Source organism: Colossoma macropomum, unplaced genomic scaffold, assembly GCF_904425465.1.
Source record: "Colossoma macropomum unplaced genomic scaffold, Colossoma_macropomum, whole genome shotgun sequence".
NCBI classification, from domain to species: Eukaryota; Metazoa; Chordata; class Actinopteri; order Characiformes; family Serrasalmidae; genus Colossoma; species Colossoma macropomum.
The window spans coordinates 11,176,026-11,199,519 of NW_023494795.1; the positions used below are offsets into that span (position 1 = coordinate 11,176,026).

Here is a 23,494-nt window from a genome sequence, read left to right on the forward strand (position 1 = left end):
TTTTCATAAAATACCATATTTCATCACACCTGACGGAAGAGAAGTACATTATGAGGTAGTTGTCTCCTTTCTTAAGAAAGACAATAGTTTTAGTTCTTTCGCTATAAACAAATGACGTGATGCCTATTCGACAGTTGCATCAGGGACATTAATCATCATACTGCATAAGCAAGTCATAACAGTTCAACAACTAGCAGCTGAATCTTTAACATCGCACCTACTTTATTAGGCTTGAGTAATATGGTTTGTGTAAATATTCGCCTCTTGATAATCATGACCTCATGTTTCGATGCTTAAAGAAAAAGAAACACTGCCTTTGATTTGAACCAAGTGTTACAGTTTAATACGTCATATATCATATTTAGAGATGGCACCAATTGAAAACCAAGTATCAGTATTGGGCCGATATAAGCAGAAAACTCTGGATAGGTTATTAGAGGGAAAAGTAGAATGAATTGGATCAAAAACTATAGCACACACAGTGTGATGTGATGATGTCAGTCGTATATTCCCTTCTGTGGGGTAGTAGAGTGTTTGAGTAGTTTAATCATGATGCTCAAACTACTCACTACTAACTACTACTAACACTAATTTTTTTAAGAAAGGAATATCAAATCGATATCAGACAATACTAAAGATTTCAATATCAATATCAGTATCAGAAAAAAGTGGTATTGTGACAACACTCACAATATTTCTGTTAGAAATATGATTGCGTTCCATTTAGTGCTGCATGTGGTTGTACTGTGGTGATATATTGGTGATACTTCATGTATTTGTGCATTTGAACGCACCTGGTGTGACGGTGAGCTGAGCGGTACAGTTGACAGAGCCGTACTGGTTTGTAGCAGTGCAGCAGAACAGGCCTCCATCTTCAGGGAAAGCTTCTGCTATGACCAGTGTGCAGATCTCCTCTGGAGGGACAATCAGAAAGGTCATAAATCTGACAACTTTTATCATTTACTGCAGCTAGCATGAGCGCTGATCCATACTTAACTGTTTGATTGATTTAATGAGTTAATTTCATGTTACAGGCGTACGTAATTAAACAAAGTACAGCTGGCCTACACCATCGGCTGCTTTTCTCCTGACATTCTCTTTGCTTATCATGTATAAGAAGTAAATATGATGTATTTTTATTTTTTGTTCCAAACTTATAAATTTGAATGGCTGATAAAGTAAATAGATCCTAAAGTAAGTTTTATGGTCCATCCTAATAATTTAGCAATGCTATGATTAACACTGTAATTGCATTCAAAAATTAATTATAAATGAATAGCTGTTGGAACAAAACCTTATATCAAAATGTTTGTCTTTTTTTTACATAATTTGAAATGCTAGATGGCCCTTACACTGTGTCAATATTTCATGACAAAATGATCAATAGAAATGCTCCAAAATGAATTTGATTAAAATCTTGTTACATTCATATACAATGAAAGTTATTTCAACATTTTTTTCCTTCTCCTGTAATGAATCAGGCGTTCTAGCCTCTGTTACTCTGTGTCAGTAATTCATACCATTATTGGTTGGCAAAAAACCATGAGAGTATTACTTTTCAAATGAGACCAAGATCATGAATGTAGCCCAAAGTATGTGACAACAGCACCCCTTTAACTTTGAGTATGCCATTTCAGGTAAAAACAGGGTGACAGCTAACAGGTTAAATGAAACTCTTGATTACTTTTAAAGACAGAATACTGTGAATTAGAGGTCTAATATCTCATATCTTGCGGTGCAGGACTATTTGTCAGTGTTGTAGGTGGGAAACCAGACCCCTTCAGGGGGGAGCGGGCTGAAACACGCATGAAGAGGAATCCCGCAAATTACTGAATAGCCTAAATAAAGTAGAAAGATCACTAAATCATATATATAAACAATATAAAATGGTAACAGTAGAACAGTTAAAATGAAAGAAGTCATTCTAAAGAGCTGCAAAGCAACATGCAAATTCTTGTAGCTTACAGAGACGACAGAGCCTTCAGTCCGACGACCACAGCGGCCCAGCGAAACACCAAAAATAGCAACTCTGTGGTTTAATTCCTGCTTTGTGTTTAAAAAATTGGCATTTGGTGGGATTTGGTTAGGATAATGTATTTGTGAGTAGACTATGTCAAACTTTGCATGTCAGTTCGCGCTGATGGACCTGTGCAGGCAGAAACAGGCCAAAACATTTCAGTTGCGGGCGGGAGCAGGACAAATGATTCCGATTGCCTGTGGGAGCGGGACTGAAAAAAGTGTCCTGCGCAGACACTACTGTGAATTCAATTCAATGCCCACATTTTGCTCCAAAAGGCTCAGTGTAGAGCAGAGTTTTTTGTGACTAGTGACTAGCTAGAATTTAGCCTGATAAAGATGAAAAGTTTTTTTGTTGGACTGATAAAAACTAGTGCACTAAAGTGTGTATACAGGGTAGTGCAGACAGCCAATCAGAGTGCAACTCACAAAATTCCAACAGTTGTGGCCATCTTAACGTACAAAATTAGACCATTCCAGACCTGGCAAAAAGGGGTGGCATGAAGGAGCAATGCCCTCCCAGAAGATTCACAGGAACTGCATGGATTTTCTAGCTGACGGTGCCGTTTACACTAATCAAACATTAGTCGCACGTAATAATTCATCATGTTATCTAATTCTTTTTCATGTGTGTTTGGTGTAGGCTACCTTCCATATAAGGCAAATATAGAGCTAAGTGGAATAAGGTTGCGCTCATTATAAGCAGGTTAGCTTGTTAATCTTGGCAGCTGTTCACTGAGTGGAGATAGTTGTGCCCCTTCAGTAACTGCTTTTGCCCCCCTGTCTGCTTGATCCTGCCGTCGGGCCTGGACGGGCTACGCACCTTTGTGGGCGGAGTGTCTGAGGCTGAGACTACAGAAGCGATAACTGGAGCCGGATGTGCTTTGACAGCAGGTAACAGTGAGAGGCAGACACTTCAGTGGATTTATTAAGAATGAAAGGCACCTACAGATGGGTGTGACAGAGCCAGATGGGTGAATGACAGAAACAAATGATTCACAACCTAAGAACAAGCTAATGCCTGTGACAGGAGGAGGGCTTTTAGACACGGCAGTCAGCAAGCGACACACACAGACAGACACACTCACACATGCCCAGGTTGAATGGTGTGTGACTCAGAAGATGTCTCCACACACAATGTGACAGCCTAGAATTTTTCGTTTGTTACTGTGCTGAGGGATCCCCGACTATGGAATCAAAACAGTGATGACGTAGGGTTTATATTCAGTGTTGAACAAATTAGTCCAACATATTTCCTCAAAAACACATTTTTCCAGAGTCTTTCTACTTCTTTTTTTTTACTTTTTTCTTACAACGTGTGCTCCTTAAAGGGCTACTACCTCATTACTGTCATATTACATACATGTCAAATATATTTTCACTGAAGCTGTAAAATGCTATTTCTGCCTGTTTGGAAGGCCTGCGGTTAAATTATGCATCAATTTTTTGTTCTATAACATGATTTTTTGATATGACAGCAGCTGTTTGTTTTATCTCAGCATGGCCATCTTTGAGGACAGGCATGAGTTGTTTTCACAGCAGGGGCTTCTCACCCCTCCGCTCTCACTCCTCATTGCTCACTAGCAGCTCAATACAGAGTCACAACATTTTACATACAGAAAGCCAACAGTGTCATAGATAATCTGATAAGAATTACCAGGCAAAATGTTTTGGGTTCAAAATGATCTTATTCAACCATAAGAATTAATGTGTGAATTAAAAATGAGCACTGTTATATACTTCTTAAAAATATTTATTCACTTATTAGCTTGTTAGCTAGTAATCTAGCCATACTAACTACAGTTACCTGTGTTCAAACGCCTGAGAGAAACACATCGCAATAACATTTGGATGCGTGAAGAGCAGTAAAATAGTCCCAGGTGAAAAACAAGATCTGCTCTATATCAAGTCTTTCCAAGAGATGGAAATAACAGCACAACTGTTAGTGAATACTAGTTTCTCTGCATTAACTCTATAAAGGAGTCACTAAAATCAATTTTTTTGTCTTAAACCCCATGAAAGTCTGTGGGAGGCAATTTTTAGCACTGCATCACATCCTTAGACATTTTACAAAAACACCTAAACTATTTGAAGAAATTCCGAACATTGGAAAAAAAATGCTTTTTCCAGTTCTTAGTAACCTTTCGAACCACTACTCCCCTAACCTTGCGTTTGAACTCTGAGTCATAAACTAGATCCTTTGTGATGACAGCACTGTTGTCTGTATTACATCATACACAGGTATAGTACACATGTTGCGTTGCAGATAGCAGGTGTGTTAACAGCCGTACTGAAAGTGCGTCAGTGAATGAGTTGATAAATGTGTGTAGCATGTGTGTGTGATGTCGAGTGTTTTAGCATGTCAGGGCAGGAAGGGCACTCACCAGGTTCTGCTGCAGACCTCGGCTCTGAGAAAGAGAGAGAGAGAGAGAGAGAGAGAGAGAGAGAGAGAGAGAATGAGTGGCGATACCTTGAGGCCTTGTCTGTTTATTATACTTGAACACATCTCCATTATTTGCCAATAGCATTTTTTCTAGCTGGCTCCACATTGGCCATTATGGACCATGTTATAGCCTACAAAGTCTTTGAAAGTTTAGCAGTGAAGCAGACTGGCAGCTCATTAATCTTCTCTGTAGCTGAATGGACTTGTTTGGGAACACAAAAAGCCTTTTGGTTTACGGTACTCGTCATCAATACCGCCAGAGGTCACACCCACGGGCAGGCATGTTCACACAAACCGAGAGAACACAGAGAGGGTCAAACACGGAAATCCAAGGACAATAATGGAACCAGTGAGAGTCCAGAATAAAGCCACAGGTGTGTGTGTGTGTGTGTGTGGTGTGAGCCAATCACAGATGGGATCATCCACATGTAGACATGTTATCACATGCAGACACTGTGGCGATGAATTAGAGCAAATGTAAGATTACAATGCATTTTTTAATAAAGGCTGTAATGGCCTTTATGATTTGATCCCTGCCGATGCCACAGCCATCCATGGTCCAAGATGGCCCTCCTGCTCATCACTCAGTCTGATGCTAGCTAATAATGGTGTCTGTTAGCTGCCATAACAGAATTGGCAGTTAGCATTCTTCTCCGAGCGTGCTGAACTGTCCACTGATGTCGCCTTAGTGCCGATTTGGTAAAATGTGATGGCTGGCTTCATGTGACTCAGCGGAAACGCATGCTAGCCTTCCCTCCCTGGGGAACATCTAAGTAGAGGGTGGAGAGAGAATGTCTAAACTGGAAACTGAGGAAAAATACTGGAAAGATTTTTTTTTTTAAACAAAGGACTGTGGATCTACCAGATCCATCAGCCAATACCAAATCACCATAGATCATTTACCAGTTTAGTAATTATACAGAGAAACATTTGTATCCATTTCAACTGTAAAGCAATAGTTTGGCAAAAAAATCACATTTTTACCCAAGGCTAATGTTGCTAACAAGTAACTGAAGCTTATGCCCCACCAATTAGCACTGTGCAAAGTGTCTGCCTAAATCATTACACACTTGCCACACTTTAACAGGGACAATGAATATCACAGTGTAATGCAGTAGAAGGTCTTATTAATGTACTTTTCTGCAGGATGCGAAAGTCGGGGGAGTCCTGGATTTCCTGACCCTGCCGGAACCACTGGACTCGCACCGGGGGGCTACCTCTCACCCTGCACTCCAGAACCACCACCTGACCCTCAGACGCCTGCGCATCCTGCAACAACTACAGAGAGAGAGAGAGAGGAGGGGTTGCGAGGTCAATAGGGCAGGAAAACAGGGAAAGATGACGAAGAAAGACACAGCGGAGGACAGACATGTGAACAAAACAAGGCTGGAAAGGAAAGCAGTGATGACAGAATGTGAGGCCACAGTCTTTGCATTTGTTTTCAGCACCTCTCTCTCTCTCTCTCTTTCTCACACACACACACACCCACACAGGGAAAGGAGTATCAGCCTATGTTACGTTACATTTCCGACACGGCACCAGCCGTCTTAATGAGAGAGCTCATCTCATCGCTCATCACTGAATCACTCTCATTCATACTTCCATGTAACTGTAGCCTCTGTGGCAGTGATCCATTTGATAGTTTTATAATGGGCCCAACCTCAACCTCGTCCTTCTCTGATGTATAAAGGGTTTTTTAATCATTAATTGTTATTGTCTTTAAAGGGAAAGTCCATTAAGCTCCATAATTTAATCGTTGAGAAGCAAACATTACTCAGAATGGTTTGCTGTAAAATGGTTCATCGTAGAGAAACTTATCAGATTTCTTTACCGTGGTAGTGATAGTAACTAGAGGTTACAACGTCTGCAACACAAATATAGTCAGTTTATTTACTATCCAAAATGACCAGTAAACCCACATGTGTCTTGTGAGCTTTTTTGTGCAATAACATTATGTGACGCAGCTTTTAGAGGTGTAATGTAAGGCTTCAGACGTCTGGTTCCTGTCACCACCACTGTGACTATTCTGATTTGGCAAGCTTCTCTAGAACAGAGCATTTCACAACCACTCTGAATGACTTGTTTGAATCTTTGCCCTTCAAATTTAGACATAACTGTTGAACATAGCATTATTATTGATCTACATTGCTAAAGTTTATAAGCCCACATCACATCCTAATCTGAAACAGTTAAAAAAGTCAGTGTGCAACATTCAGCAGTTCCATTATGCCTGGCTTAAAGGGCCCATATCCTACTTTTCTCTTGGATTTTTTTTTTTTTCTCCCGGAAATCTACTTAGGATGTTTGTGTGGTTTTATATACCAAAACCAGCCATAATTCAGTTTTACATGACCATGTAAACCCACTCTTTTTGCTTTAGAATTAAACAGGCTGTTTTTGTTAGTGTGTCTTTAAAAGTTAGTGTGTATTTAAATGAGCTCTGTTCTGATTGGCTACCTTGTATTGTGCCACATTCAGCACTTTGGGCTGACACATTTCTTATAATGTCAGCGGCGTGAATGGGCTGGGTCTGCTACAGGCTGAATAGGCAGGTTTATGTAAATGTGTTGGTCATTCAAAATGAGCTGCCTTTGCAGATTAGTTTTTCATATATAGACTGTAATGACAGGGGATTGAATGGTACGTCTTGAATCTTTTAACAGAATTTATCAAACTAGAATTCAGAATAGCAAGGAAATTTTGTTTTTCCACAATATAGGCCCTTTAATATCACTTGCCATGTTTATTTTACTTATTATTATCCACTATCAGTTAAAGCTTCTATAGACTAGGCTTACCAAGTGACTGTTTTGTAGCTAATGTAAAAGCTGCAGCCACAAGCTTCTTAAAAACACTGTATGTGTTACTTTAACTTGACAAATCTAAAGTTCTGGGTTCTATAATTATTTTATTTAACTTATTAGCTGTTTATTGTAATAATATAATAAAAGTTACTAAATTAATTTTGACCAGATTCTGAATGAGAAGCACACGGGCCCCAAAATGGCCATGTTGACATACTTAAACTTGACTCACTCTCATTGGGACATACGAGTCTCTAAGTGCATCTCTCTCTCTCTGCACTTCTAGTTATTTGCACGTGTGTTTGTGGATGACATCACTGGGCCACTTGCTCTCATTTGGCCAATTAAAATCCCAGCATGGGACAGATGGAGGGACAGAGGGACAGAGAAGAAGGACAGAGGTGAAGAAAATCAAATGTCTTTTCTGAATCTTTTTTCACTTCAACAAAGGGAAAAAAAGATTTAGTGGCTGAGCGAGAGGAGGCCGAGTTTAGTGCTGGTCATCTGGAGGTCTGCTAAGAACACGGCATCATCTGACCAGTCATACACCCACACAGTGTATTTCTGGCAGGAGAGAGTAGAGATCAAGTAATCACACCCTGCTTAATCTGCCAGTGTTTTAAGATGTCCGAGAGAGAGAGAGAGAGAGAAAGAGAAAGAGAAAGAGTGTGTATGTTTGTTTTTATATTTTTCCAAGACAAAATCTTGACTTTGTAAGAAAACTAGAGAAACAAATGCCTAACCTACAATATCAGCACTAATTTTTTATTTACAAAAGCTGCAGTTCTGTGCAAAAGTCAGAGACCACTCTTCATTTATTTAATTTACATAGCCCTTAAGTACAAACCATAGTATCAGAAAAAACAAACAAAATATATATTTAACAGAAAATAACTTAGAAATCTCGAAAACTACATATCATATCACCTTTTTCAGTATTTAGTGTGTAAAGTCTTTGTTTTTATTAGTCTTTGCCTTTATTACAGTTTCCATTGTTTTCAGGTGACTTCAGGGATATTTTTTAACACCACAAAAGTTCAGTCTTAGAAGTTGGTTGCATTTTCTGCTTCTCACAATCGAAGAAATCCCAGTTCAAAAAAAAACACCAGCATCTTCATTGTTTGATTTGCAAATGTTCAACGTTTTTGTCTTTTTCCACATTTTTTGAGCTTGATTTTATCCCATCTCTCAAACATGAAAGTTATAAGTACTGTTTATCTGATAAGGACAGTTTTGATGGTCTATCAGGTCTTGTACAGTTGCTGAGTCTCATTTTCTCTGCATCTTTTAATCGTTTTTTAAACTCCAGTTTTGGAAACTCCTGTTTTACACTTATTTTCCTTTGACCTTCTGCTTCCTTATGCGAGTGGATTACCTTACATGTAATATTCTCAGAAACACCTCCTGAAACAATAACTTGTACCTAATGGCCATTTTGACTGGATATTAAATAAATGAAGAGTGGTCACTGATTTTAGCACAGGACTATACAATTACATTTAGGGCATTTGGCAGACGTTCTTATCCAGAGCAACTTTCAATTGGATCATTTTACATAGGCAGGCAACGGTAGTGTTAGGAGTTCTGCCCAAGGACTCTTATTGGTATAGTATAGGGTGCTTACCCAAGCGGGGGACTGAACCCCAGTTTAGAGCATAGAAGGCAGAGGTGTTAACCACTGCACCATAACAACCTATACAACTTTTGGCTACTGAAGTTAACATTAGGCTTAGGACATGGATACACAAAGCATAATACATATGAGTCATATGTACTGTTTGACCCCACATCCTGACACTGGGCAAAACCAGTGTCAGTGTATGTGTGTGTGTGTGTGTGTGTCTGTGTGTGTGTGTGTGTGTGTGTGTGTTTGTGTGTGTGTGTGTGTGTGTGTGAATTACCTTGGTGAAGGTAGGGGGTGCTGTTAGAAGTCCATCACCGGCATATTGTGAGGACACTGGACTCTGAACCTATCAGAAAGAGAGAGAGTGTCTCTTCAATGGTTGTAATACAAAAGTCAGCCTTGCCAAAAAGTGTGTCAGGCTTCTCTATGTACGTCCCGACATCTGCTGTGGTTATTCTTGATGAGCCTTCCAGACCTCTGTGCTTTAACTGTGCATGTGTGTGTTTATGTATCTTACTCTCTGTGGAGGAGCAGACAGGGGCTGGAGCAGTGTGGAGCGGTGGGCCGGTTTCTCTGGGCTTTTGGGTGATGAAGAGCGAATGGTCAGGGACACTGAGGCTGTTTTCTTCTGAACCCTGAGGAAATATCCCAACAGCACTCAAACACTCTGCACAAACTATGACTATGGTCAATATATAGAACTGTGAAAAAGTCTGAGGCATCCATGAACATTGTTAAAAGCTATTTATCTCATCTAAAAGTGTATTTTTAGCAATAAAATACTATATAACATTAGAATGAATATAAATATAAATATATAAATACAGCAGAAGCTAAGTTTGTTTTTAAACAAGTAATCTTAGAAGAAAACAGGTTTAGTTCCTAACTTCCTGATGTACTCTGATGATTGCATGTGTCACTGTCACTGTTGGAACAAAACCTTCTATTTCCATTTTGATATTTTCATTTTTAATCATTGAAAAATATCAAAATGAATAACTGAATTGAAATCACTAGCTGCTCTTTACATTGGGACAAAATGTCATGATGAATGGACCAATAGAATTGATAAAAAATGACTTGGAATAAAATCTTTTTTACACTGACTTCCATTACATGTTAAAGTTCTTTTCTGCAAAACCATCTTCCTTTTATACCAAGTCCACCTTGAGTGTTTGTTGCCAAAAAGCTATTGTTTTGTCTCGTCTGACCACAGAACCAGTTCCAGTCAAAGTTTCCAAAATGGTTTTGGAGACTTGGTGAATTCAAATTTCTATCATCCAATGCAAATCTCTAACTGTGTTTTGGAGAATTTTCTGACTCTCTAAGCCCTAGTAGTGGACGAGGGCGATTTCAGGTGTGTAGTTGTTTATAGCCATTACCAGTTTTCGAACGTCAACACATTTTTTTTGTCTCATTTCATTTCATATTGTCTAGTCCCCATGTGTCAAACACAAGGCCCATGGGCCGAGTGAGGCCTGTGGCACAATACTATTTGGCCTGCAAAATTATTTTAATTTTCTATTCATTAGCCTATTTCACCATGAACTGCACTACAGTTCCCAGCATACACTGCAACATAATGTGCACTCCCACTCCCTCTCCAACAATGATCAATGGGCCTGCACCACAAAAACAAAACAAAAAAAAAAACAAACAAAAAGAAAAAGATGCCAGGTGTCTGGTTAAAGTGAATGGCCAGTTTTTAAAAGGCTACTGTACACTGGGTATATTTAAAGAGGTTTAACATCATATATTAGGCCTACATATAGTATATGAAAGTAATGGAATTAATCTTTTTTTTGTTTGTTTGTTTGTTTTTTTTTTTCCATTTTCTTCCAAATGTTTCCTGAGAATGGAAACGTACGCATACTGGTTCTGCTTGGACTGAACCAAATGATTTTTTTGTTCTGATTCTGAGGCCTGTTAAAAAGCATATTCCAGCACCACAATGAACATAACTAATGATAACACAGCATGCATAGTTCAGTTTCTGCAGCTATGATCATTTAAACTTCCCCCACAGACATCTCTCTTCTTTGCGCTGAACAAAAAATAGTCTTTGTATGGGTAGGGCTGTCATGCTTCACTTATTGCAAAAGCAACAAAATTCATACTTTAGTGCGGTCAACAAAGTTTTGAAGACAGAGACGGCCGAATACTTGAGGTCAGTCGTGGCCTATTAATGCTTAACAGCCGGTTTTCATCCCACACGAAGGCTACATGACTCGTTACATGTGCCCCAGTTTAAGAGCCTGTTTGGCTCTGAGGATTTGCTATTGTTGGACAGTGGCTAGTGAGAGTGGCTGTCCGGATGAGCGCACGTGTGGTCAACTGTGTCGGTTTTAGATGAGAAGTTTTTGAATACTGGTGTACGACATCACATCTTACCCACAGGCTGAACTGTAATTTGGAAGTCAATTTAATAGGTTCCAATGTACTGTTTAGAGCCAATAGCACTGAGAACATGTGGTATCAGTCATGTACAGGAATAGGCAACAATTTTAATTTATAGAAATGAAAAAAAGTATGAACAAAATTCAGCTTTCAACATGGTTTAACCCCTTGATATTGAACGTAGTGAGTTAACGATAATTCATTATCTCACCAGACTTGCTATTTAGCTAACTTGGCCGTGTACCTATGAGTAGACATATGTCCAGAGTGATTTTTAATCAGTATAATTCCACACTGTTTAATACAGAACCAGGTCTTATAGCACCTTCTTTTCAGCTTTGGAAATGAGTACCCCCCCCTTCACCCGCCCCCAAACCATCCACCCGCCCCCCAAACATGAAGCACCAGTTCAGTACAACACTGACAGCGAAGCTTATCACATGTGAACATGTCCATTACTGATGGGACTGTTCAATTACACCATACCTCAGAAGAGCTTATGTAAATAACTGGATCATCACATTGATTTATCAGTCTACTCAGGCTTTAGCAGCTAATTCAGTGTTTGAAAAGAAGCTGTTTGTTGTGTTCTTCGTGTTTGATGGTGCATTGATGGTGTTTCTTCTCAAGATTAGTGAGAAAGTATTCTAGGATTATTCACCAAAAAATAACTGCATTTTGAATTCTGCCTTTTCAAAATGTGACACAGACTGAATACAGATACTCAATTCCTGTATACTAGTTATGTATAGTAAATATTCCACTACACCTCAAGGACACAGCTGTACACAATGAACAATGATAAATCCTTCACTGCTCTGCTTGTGCACAACCAGGTGAATTTACATAAAGATTCACCCCACAGCTATATGTGGTAAACAACGTCACTTTCATTGGACAGCAACGATATGCAAAGGTGAACTGTTCTTACATGTAAAAACTTTCTATTTAACCTATAAGAGCATGATCACTTAATATTTGTTTTCTTGTAAGAATTCAATTTGAACATATTTTAACAGTAATTGAATTTAATATCAATTTTTTGACAATTCAATAACAGCTTGCACATAACATTATTTAAACATGTTTTTTTTACATGTTCTATGAGTATTATGAGTATTACTATTTTTCTTGTTTACATTAAATGTGTTCTATTTCAAAAAGTGGATTTTTGAGATTTGAATGGCTGAAAAATATTGCTTTTATTCATCAGAAGTATTATTTTATTTTTGCTTTGTTTCAATGAACATATTTATTTATGACTGCTTGTTACCATATTAAGATGTTTTTGAGATTTTTAGGTTGAACTGATGAAAACATTTTTTCAGTGTATGAGCACAATAGTTAGAAATCATTCTATTAGTTGTGCTGACATAGCTGATAATTAATGAGAGTTCGCGCATCTCATAATCAGTTTACACTTTTCTATCACAAGGGTTTCTACATAAACGTGATCATGAGTAGTTTAAATACATAATCACTCTCATGCACAAGAAAAAAATCATTTTCATGTGAGGTTTACACAGAATTGTGTGTATTCATGGTTGACGCAGGGTAAGTGAGAAAATTGTTTAAATTAATTATTTGCCTAAACTTTTGCTTTAATACAGCTGTAAATGATTACTGAACATACAAAAATTAAGGAAAAAAATTATGCATTGTTTAATAATGTTTAACTCCTATACTTGCTGTGTGTGGTCACTGCACTTTTGCACACATTCACACACACATACACACACACACATACACACACACACACACACACACACACACACACAGCAGGTCAGTCTAAATACCCCTCAGGAGATCAGGAAAACTAGACTAATGTGTTTGCCACACTGTCTGAATTTGCACCTTATAAAGGACTGCAGAGCCAACAGTGATGTCAGTTGATTAGTGAGAGGAGGAAGGGAAGGAGAGAAGGGTGTAGGAGGAGAGGAAGAGGGATGGAGGGATGATTTTGGGAGAGGAAGGAAGGGAGCTCGTGCAGCGTCAGCAGAAAGAGGCAGGCAGGTAGAGAGAGATATGTTAAGCAGAGAAATGGTAAAGCTATTAATTTTCTATGTGTCTCTGCAAACAACTGACGTTATTTATTATGTATCTCAGTGTTTCTCTGCTTTGTTGGCACTTTATTGCAAGCTTGTACAGCAAAGCCATAATGAAAGGGGCAGTTAGCCTGGTCACCAACCCTGGTCAGCCTGGTCTGGAAGATCTACATTCCTGTAGAGTGTAGTTCAACTAAAAATCCTATTCCAAAAAACTGGAGCAGTTGGAAAAATGTACATAAAACCAGACAGCAATGATATGCAAATCCTTTTTGATCTGTATTCAACTGAAAACAGTACAAAGACAAAAAATTATGTTTTAATGAATTAACTTCACACTTAACTTTACACTCTAAACTTTACACTCTAAATTTGATGCCTGCAACATGTTCCAAAAAAGTTGCTACATGAGCATGTTTACCACTGTGTTGCACCATCTATCCTTTTAAAAATGTTTAGTAATTGTTCCACAGGTTTTCACTTTGTATCAGTCTATATTAGATGAGCTTTAGCCCGGAGAAGTCGGCGGCGTTTCTGAATGTTGTCAATACAAGGCTTCTGCTTTGCATAGTAGAATCTTAGCATTTGTGGATGCAACAACGAACTTTGACTGACAAGGGTTTTCTGACGTTTTCCCGAACCCATGTGGTTACATTCCTTACAGAAGCATGGCGGTTTTTAATGCAGCGCCATCTGAGGGATTAAAGATCACAGACGTTAAATATTGGTTTTAGCCTTGCCCTTTATGCACGGATATTTTTCCAGATTCCGTGAGACTTTAATAATGTTACAGACTTTAGATGGTGATACCTTTAAACTACTTACAATCAAAGGGGCTGCTGGATTATTTGTTTAGCCAATCATGATAGCGTGATGATTGTTCCAAAACTGGCATTTTTGATGATTCCACAAACAGCCTCGTCTTACATTGCCCCTGTCCCAATGTTTTCAGAATGTGCTGCAGGCATCAAATTTGCAATTAGCATATATTTTAAAAAGGGTTTATGTTAAAATATTAAATATCTCTTCTTTGTGCTGTTTTAATTAAATACCTAAAACAGTTTACAAATCACTACTTTCTGTTTTTTTGGAATTGAGTTTGTCAGTTCTTCAGAAGTCTTTCATTGGCTGGATCAGATGTATTGGTGTTAGGTAAGGAGGGGATAGCATATTTGATGCAGGTCGGAACTAAACTCTGCAGAAAAATAGATCTCCAGGAGGAGCATAGGTGACCACTGCTTTAGGCCAAAAGGTCAGAGTGTCACTAAAAGTCAGACATCATGTCAAAGGGTTATAATGATAAACGTACTGTGGCATGGCTCCCGACTTAGATCTGGGCACTGATCCTTCCCCGTCTGAGTCTGAAGAGGAGGCTCCTACAGAGAGAGAGAGAGAGAGAGAGAGAGAGAGAGAGAGAGAGAGATATGTACTTTCCCAATGCTAAAGGAGTAATTTAAGTACTACAGTAGCAAATCCACTGACATTGCATACACTTAACAAAAAGCATATAATTACATGAACTATATATATTTACACATATATATTTATACATAAACACAGCACAAAGGCACAAAGAGCAAAACATGACAGAGAGCAGAACATGACAGCAAGATTAAATTGAAGTATTAGTGGTGTTTAGGTGCGAAGGACCAAAGCACATTCTTTTTTTAATTTAGCACTATTGTTTTCCTGATGCACTGTGTAAATCTCAGAGACACTAAAAATCAGGGTATGTTTCATGTATTATGAAAGTGTCTTCAAGCATCATAATACTTTTCTACATCATCTTTGCCTACTCTACACATTTTTCTCCCACCTCTCTTTCTTTCTCTCTCTCTTAATCACAGGTACACTACTATAGGTACCTAAATTATAGGTATACTCTGTTTATTTACTATTTTTTTGTGCTATGCACTTTCAGAAGTAAAGGTACTAAACTGTCACTGGGGCAGTGCCCCTCTTGTCACTGGGGTGGTTCCCTCAAGGGTCCATCTCAGTACCTTTAGTCAGGGAACATAACTGTACCAAAATCCACTGAAATCATATTTCCTAAGGTGTATTGACTCCACACACCCCGTCTCACCTCCAGGACTTTTATTTTATGGTTCTGTTTTAAAACATTTGGTTATGAAAAGGTACAAATATGTACTTTTAACCTGGGAAAAAATGTATTTAAGGTACACAATTGGACCTTAAAACCACTGCTGTAGCTTTGAGGGAACATTTACATTGAATGAAAAATGTACCTGCACAGCACCTTTTTATCTGACAGTGTAGGGTTTGTCCTTCATTTTGACTGTTGTTTACATACATACCACTAATACTTCCATTTACTCATACTGTCTTTTGCTTCTAAAAGCACTATATAACATTTATATAACATATATTTATTTGTTCTAACATTAGAATATATATAGATAAACACAAATACAATAAAAAAAGATCTTCGTTTTTAAAAGGTATTAATATTGTGGTTAGAAGAATGCAGATTTGGTTCCTGACTTCTCACTGCACTCCAGACACTGCATGGACTCGTTAAATTCCATAATAACATAAACTACACACATTTACACATAAACAGAGCATGAAGACGCAAAGACCAAAACACAACAGAGTGAGGAGACAGTAAGAATAAATGAAAGCATTAGTGGTATGTATGCATGTAAACAGCAGCCAGAATAAAGGACAAACCCCAGAACACATGTAACATAACAAAAACAAAATAACAAATATATGTGCTTATAATTTTGAGAGAGAGAGATGATATTTGAAGAAATTTCATAATACATCTCACAATATTTAGTGTTTATGGGATTTACATACTAGTCTGAACAGATATAATCATCACCAACACAACATCCATCCATCCATCCATCATCTAAACCGCTTATCCTTCTGGGTCACGGTGGGGTGCTGGAGCCTATCCCAGCTGTCATTGGGCAGAAGGCAGGATACACCCTGGACAGGTCACCAGTCCATTGCAGGGCAGACAGACAGACAGACAGACACCTAGGGGCAATTTAGCACGTCCAATCAGCCTGACTGCATGTTTTTGGACTGTGGGAGGAAACCGGAGTACCCAGAGGAAACCCACGCAGACACGGGGAGAACATGCAAACTCCAAACAACCCTGGTCACCCGGCCGGGAATCGAACCCAAGCCCTTCTTGCTGTGAGGCGACAGCGCTACCCACTGCGCCACCGTGCCGCCCCACCAACACAACAATGCTAAATAAAAAAGAATAAAAAATTACTAATGTTTTTATTGTACTTTAACATAATAAACAAAAGTAAAAAAAAAACAAAGACATAACATAACTGGCATCCAATCAGCTCCTTGTTATTGTGCAGTTTTAGTTGGATAGTTCATCCCCACTAGTTGTTTATTTACAGCTTCCACAATTGGTGTAAATCTCTATTGTTTTATGAAGCATTTAATGGGCCAGTGTCCTAGAAACAGCGATGATACCTGCCAGGCTCAGGTAAGCGTATCACGACATAATTTGCCCACCCATAGTGTAGAGGCCTGCTATAGTAGTGTTACACCTGCTATAATCCAGGGGTGTCCAATCTTATCCGCAAAGGGCCGGTGTGGCTGCAGGTTTTCATTCCAACAGGGCAGGAGCTCATGATCAAAGACTACTTGATTAAATCAGCAGAATCAGATGTGCTCATGCTTGTTTGGAATTAAAGTCTGCAGCCACACCGGACCTTTGCCGATAAGTCTGAACACCCCTACAATAATTCTTTTGGCACCTTCATTTTTAAGAGTGTTCAACATGTCCGTCATGGTCTGGTATCCTCATCCTGACCCTGTCCCAGTCTGGCTCCCCCTCATTCTGGCTCTGCCAGTTTGGTCTCTATGTCCTGTTTGTTTGCCCTGTTTATTCTTTGCACTTGTGTTTGTTGGCCCCATCTGTGCATATACGCTATGTGGCCAAAAGTATGTGAATACCTGACCATCACATCCATATGAGCTTGTTGGACATCCTATTCCAAAATCATGGGTATTAATATGGAGTTGGCCCCACTTTGTGACCACAACAGTCTACAGTTTCTGGGAAGGCAACATTTTGGAGTCTGTCCCAGGAAATTGGGCCTAATTCAGTCAAATGAGCATTTGTTAGGTCAAGCACTGATGTTGGACCAGAAGGCCTGGCTTGCAATCGATGTTCCAGTCTATCCCAGAATTATTCAATGGAGGTCAGAGCTTTGTGTAGGTCATTCTTCCACTGAGTCCAGTGGCAGCATTCTTTATACCACTCCACCCGACGCTTGGCATGGCAGCTGTTCGGTCATGGAAATTCACTTCATGAAGCACCTGACGTGCAGTGTGTGCGCTGATGTTGCTTTGGGGGCAGTCTGGAACTGTGTAGCGAGTGATGCAACAGAGGATAGGCAATTTTACATGCTATACGTTACATGCTTCAGCACTCAGCAGCCCACTCTGTGGGTTTGTATGATCTATCGCTTAATAGCTGAGCAGTTGTTGCTAATAGGTGCTTCCATTTCACAATAATAGCACTTACAGTCGACTGGGGCTTGATTTTATACACCTGTGAGTAATGGATATGAGTGAAACACATGGACTCTATAATTAGAAGGGGTGCCTGCATACTTTTGGCCATTTTTTGGCCAGTGTATATCTCTCTGTGCTAGTGGTAAACACAACTTTAGAATTTTAGGATATAAAACTGTCAGTAGGGCATCATTATATACTCAAATTATGTCATCCAGCTTTTAGTTTTTGGTCACATAATCATGAACATATGCTTCTGAGCCCCATGGTGTAAACAGAACAGGGGTTTTATATTGGGAATGTTTTATACGGTTTCTGGCCATGTCTTTGATACATACGCTTGGCACCACTATTCAGTACTACATTCTACAGTCCACACTAGGAACACTTTTTAATACAGAATTGAATGGATGTGTACACAACACCAGTTAAGTGACCCTTATTAGTCCCACAACAGGGAAATTTCACGTCTGCATTTTGACCAACTATGCAGTGAAACACCACATACACACACACTAGGGGGCAGTGAGCACACTTGCCCAGAGCAGTGGGCAGCCCTATCCACGGCACCTGGGGAGCAGTTGGGGGTTAGGTGCCTTGCTCAAGGGCACTTCAGTCATGTACTGTCGGCTCCAGGTATCGAACCAGCGACCTTCCAGTCACAAGGCTGGTTACCTAACCTCCAGCCCACGACTGCCCTAATTAACAGTTAACCACTGCCAAAATCTGCGTCTCTAATGAAAAAGTAACCAAGAATCAAACGTGATCGTGATTTTATCATCATCTGTATGCTCAAACTTGTGTCTGGTAGGAGCATGTGTGAAGAGTGTAATAGTTTAACAAAACATCTGTCGTTTTATTAGCTCCCTACCACAATATCTGCATGAATTAGGGCATGCATCATACAAATGATATGTAGATAAAGTGCTGGCGCTTGATTTCACGCACTGAAGCTGATTCATCGTTTACGCTCAAATCTTGTTTCTAAGTCGTGTAAAAGTTTCATTAATCAGACACAGAGTAGTTCATACATCATTAAAGGTGATCAAACCTGCGTTCCTTTTTGCGCAACTTTGTCGAAAAAGGGCTACCCAGATAAATGGCTTTAAAAAGAATTTTCTCAGATGCTTAAGACTTTTGCACAGTGCTGTATATTGAGGATCCTCACCTTCTATGTAGACCTCGGCAGAGGTGTTGTCTGCTCCCAGAGCGTTGGAGGCTACGCAGGTGTACCTGCCCGTGTCGTCCTCAAAAGCCTCAGCAATCACCAACGTGTGCAGGTCACCATCCCGACAAATTTGAATATCAGGACAGTGGTGCAGCTCCCGCCCCTCGCAGAACCACCTGAGAGAGACAGAGAGAAAGAGAGTGAAAAAGAAAGAGAGAGAGAGAGAGAGAGAGGGTCAGCTTCAGTGCAGCAACCAATTACGTCAAAGGACATCATGTAGAAAACGTCTTGCTGAGGTAAATCTTTGATCTTTCTTATCCGTTGCATTCTTCTACAGATCTGTTAAACTAAATATTTATTCCCACAGGGTTCTGTTCAATGGATTGTTTGTTTGTCTTGGTGAAGCTGGACCTTTGTAAGCAAATCTGCTTGTATTAGGTGGAAGGGTCACAGTTTTGGTATTCCATAAGCTCCGTTAAGCAGCGCGAAGATCAGCTTGTTTTTCCTGGAAATTATTCAGCAATCAAACGTGTTCATCTCCAGCCTAATGGAAGACAGCAGCAGGACGAGCAATGCAAGTTACACTAAAAAAAGGTGATGCATGGAATTTACTGGATTCTGTAACTCTTTTACTCACATGGAATCAAATAAATTCACTTCATTATCAGTGCACCTTTCATCACTTTCAGCGCTTTACCACGAGCTGACTTAAAAGGGGAATTCCAGCATTTACTTAACATATTTTACTGTTGAGATGTAAACTAAGTCATTGATAGTTTGATGACAATTGATGCATTATAGACAAACCTACTGACTCAGGTTTCTTTACAGTGGTGATGAAAGGAACCAGGGGTCGTGATGTTTACAGCACACATATATACTTTATTTACGACCAGTTACTTACATGTGTCTTCTGTTTTTTATATGACATGTTAATAAACAGTAAAATAGTAATAAATCCAAAAACTAATAGTCTTTGGGGACTATTTTGTCTCATAATGCCCTGCATGTACGTCTCTGACTTTAACAGCTTTTTAAAAATGCGTTAGAGGCCAATACCTTATCTAAAAATCTTATCTAAGAGTCATCAGGCAAACTACTTGTAATTATTTAATGTAATAGTTTTGTGTGAGGTAGCTTTAAAAGGCATTAAATACAGTATAAAGTGTTTCTGTAGGCTACTACGTGCCCTGCGATGGACTGGCGAACTGTCCAGGGTGTTTCCTGCCTCTGTCCAATGACCGTTGGGATAGGCTCCAGTTCCCCCCGTGACCCAGAAGGATAAGCGGCATAGAAAATGTGTGTGTGTGTGCAGGCTACTACGAGAGATCAGGTTCGTTTTTACACTATACTTATATAGATTTAATGAAATTAAATTTGCATCATCATTTATCATCAGCTTGGTATCAGTTACTACCTCTTCACAAACTTGCGCTTTTTGAGCTGAAAGGTACAAAATGAAAAAAGGCTAGGATAGTAACGCTAGCTGAGTTAACATCATTAGCATTTGTTTGTTTTTCTGAAAGACTGGCGTGTCTCGATATGGCTTTAGTTAACATGGTATTGGCAAAATGCTGAGTGGCGCGCTGTGGCAATGAAACACTGTGAAACTGAACAGGGCTGTGAGTCACAGAGCAGCGGTGAAAGTGGGCATCGTTGTGTGTACCTTCATTAAAAAACAATGGCTTTGAATTGTTGTATGCTGCTCGATGCAGTGTGTCCGGTAGACGATGGCCTTACGTTTCTCTAGAATAGTGCAATTCACATCAAACTGGTCTGAAAGACTTTGTCTGCATTATAACAGTCTATGCATACATTTTGTAAAATTATCAGAATTCATCTTTACAGTGTTAGTCTAGAAAAAAAATTGTAATTTACACAATTTACCTGTTAGCCCAAATGTAGTTAATCAGTGAAGACATGAAATGTATGTTTGGGCTTGCTTCTTTAGGTCTGTATGAGGCTAATGTGGCTATCGAGTAATGGAAGCTTATGACCACTGATTAGCTCAAACTGAGTTGAGTTGTTCAGCAGTCTTTCTTATGTGACACTATAAAATGTAGGCATACTGAATCCTGAATTGTATCCAGTTTTTAGTCAAATATTTTATGGTGTGATGATTTAGGCAGGCAGTTTGCACAAGGCTAATTTGTGGTATATATGCTTAAATCACCTGCTAGCTACATTAGCCTAATATCTTCAGTGCAAAATTAAAGAAACCAACTTTAGACACTAAACATGTCTTGACTAATTGAAGGTGATTTAAATTTTCTTTGAACTGTCAACGATTCCTACTAAAGGTACATCACTATCTGCAAACTGAAAAGAGTTAAACAACAAGTAGAAGCGCTGGTGCTCCTAAAACATACTTGCACAGGAGCAAAGTACTTTGTCCAGGAATCTAATTAAGCAGGAGTAAAAAAGATGTTGGGACAGAAGTTGTGTTTGATGTTGGGTTGTTGCATCTTTCCAATACAGCGCCAGCTACCAATGCTAATATCCCAATAAAAGACACCAATACTTTAAAAGAGGGTCAATTCTTGGTGATTTCTACAGTGAAAACCAGTAAAGAAGTAGACATTACAAATTATATTCAAAGGCCTGCTTTAGTATTAAATAAACTGCCGCACAGACTGTCTGTTTAGGGAATAACTCCGAATGAGCTGCCATTATAGAGCATTAACAGAAGCTTTTGTCTGTCTAGGCCTGTGTTTGTGAGAAGCAGAGGGAGAGGGCTGAAGGAAAGGTCCTATCTTACGTTGTGAAAAAAAAACAGAAAAAAAACAAAGGGTTGCCAGACAAAAACCATTCATTAACAGTAAAAGCATGTTTTCGCAAGGACGGTAAAAATGTGTAAAATTACAGTCATTTGAGTTCTTAAAAATACAGACTTTTACAGTAATTCAATATCTTTACTAGTTCAACTAGATATTCTAACAAAAAGTATTTTACCATCATGTAATGACAAGCATAAGAATGTGAATTCGCAAAACACAAATGTCTGTGAAATTAAGGGGATCATTTGTTTTTTTGTGAAATTGCATGCTATTTCTGTAAATTAACAAAAGTAAATTCACCATTAAATTTTACAATGAAAATCTTTTTTTGTGTATGTATTTTTTTGCTATAATTTTTTTTAACTTTTTTTCACCATTTTAATAATACTGATACATATACATATATTTAATGCTTAACGAAAACAACTAGTATCAATATTGTCATGTGAGGATTGGTCCTCAGAAAGAAACGTCAGCTGTTAGCCTTCAAAAATAGGTTTACTTAAGCATCTAAAATGGTTTTATTCAAATATATATATTTATCGTGTGCTGTTTTAATAATCTGTGACATAAAAAACTAATCACCACAAACTGAACTGAGATTTCATGATCATGAAATCATGAAAAAATCATAATTCAAAGAAATTATTATGACATCAGAGATCTATGCATAATTTATAAAATGGCAGCAATTGTGTTACCAAGACAAAACCGGAAGCAATAAAATCTCTTTTCAAACTAAAAAACGAACAAAAAAAGAAACGTCCGGATTGGAAGTATTGATATTTGAGTATCGATCCGCACCCCTATTTCCCAGAAGACTTAGAGTGGAGACACAGCCGTAAACTCCACATCAGACCACCCGCACAAAGAACCACATTTCTAATCCTCTGCTTCCCACATCTGAGCTCAGCAGCAGCCTGGCTGAGTGAAATCAGACCTCATTAGAGCAGTAACCAGTGTCTGATTAAAAGATGATTAATCAAACCCATTTACACTGAACTTCATCCAGCACTATTAATCTACCACCAGCTGTGCTGGCAGACAGCCCTCCCTGAAACATGACTAAGGGATGTGGTCGCTGCCTTGGGGGACGTATGTATTGCTTTATTTCATCTAATGTTTTTTCTTATAATGTGTAGGCCTCATGGTGGAGAGTGTTTGGCAGTTAGTGCTCCGTCATCAGTATTTGTACAACACTCAGACACCGACAGGACTAATCAGATTTATGCGTGTGTGCAGATGGTAGTGAAAAATATCCAGGTGTCTCTCTCTCTCTCACACACACACACACATACCTGGGAGACACCACACTTCGGTGTGACGCATAAGTAAGTCTGGGAATCGTAAAGAATAGAGGGAAAGTCCTTTACTCATGCTGAGACACACACATACACACTGCAGCTCTCATAAGCACGACCTCAGATGGCTTTTGCACTTGTGTGCTGCATCCCCTGGAGGCATGCTTGTCATAGTGAGCTAGTATACCTGTCTCCAACACACCCAAGGCAACAACAAAAAACACTGCCAGGCAGCCAATTCATCACACACATACCCCCACACTGTGTATTTTATTCAGAGTTATTATGTGAGGTATTTCTTCTGACTTCTCTCTTTTCTACAGTACTGTGGAAAGGTTTTAGGCACCTGAGAAAACTGGATTTAAACAAGCATTTATCTGGGCAGGAAGCATTTATTTGCT

The 23,494-nt window shown here is 39.0% G+C and overlaps 1 protein-coding gene across 3 annotated transcripts in view; it reads right to left on the reverse strand.

Moving 5' to 3' along the window:
- palld (palladin, cytoskeletal associated protein) overlaps positions 1-23,494 on the reverse strand; it is a 168,564-nt gene that overhangs the window by 73,000 nt on the left and 72,070 nt on the right. For all 3 annotated transcript variants that reach the window (XM_036581437.1, XM_036581438.1, XM_036581439.1), the window contains 7 exons: positions 19,016-19,191; positions 14,639-14,705; positions 9,405-9,522; positions 9,165-9,233; positions 5,596-5,737; positions 4,401-4,424; positions 795-914 (listed from right to left, as the gene is read on the reverse strand). In XM_036581437.1, coding sequence (XP_036437330.1) covers positions 795-914; positions 4,401-4,424; positions 5,596-5,737; positions 9,165-9,233; positions 9,405-9,522; positions 14,639-14,705; positions 19,016-19,191 — 716 coding nt within the window. The remainder of the gene's footprint in view (positions 1-794; positions 915-4,400; positions 4,425-5,595; positions 5,738-9,164; positions 9,234-9,404; positions 9,523-14,638; positions 14,706-19,015; positions 19,192-23,494) is intronic.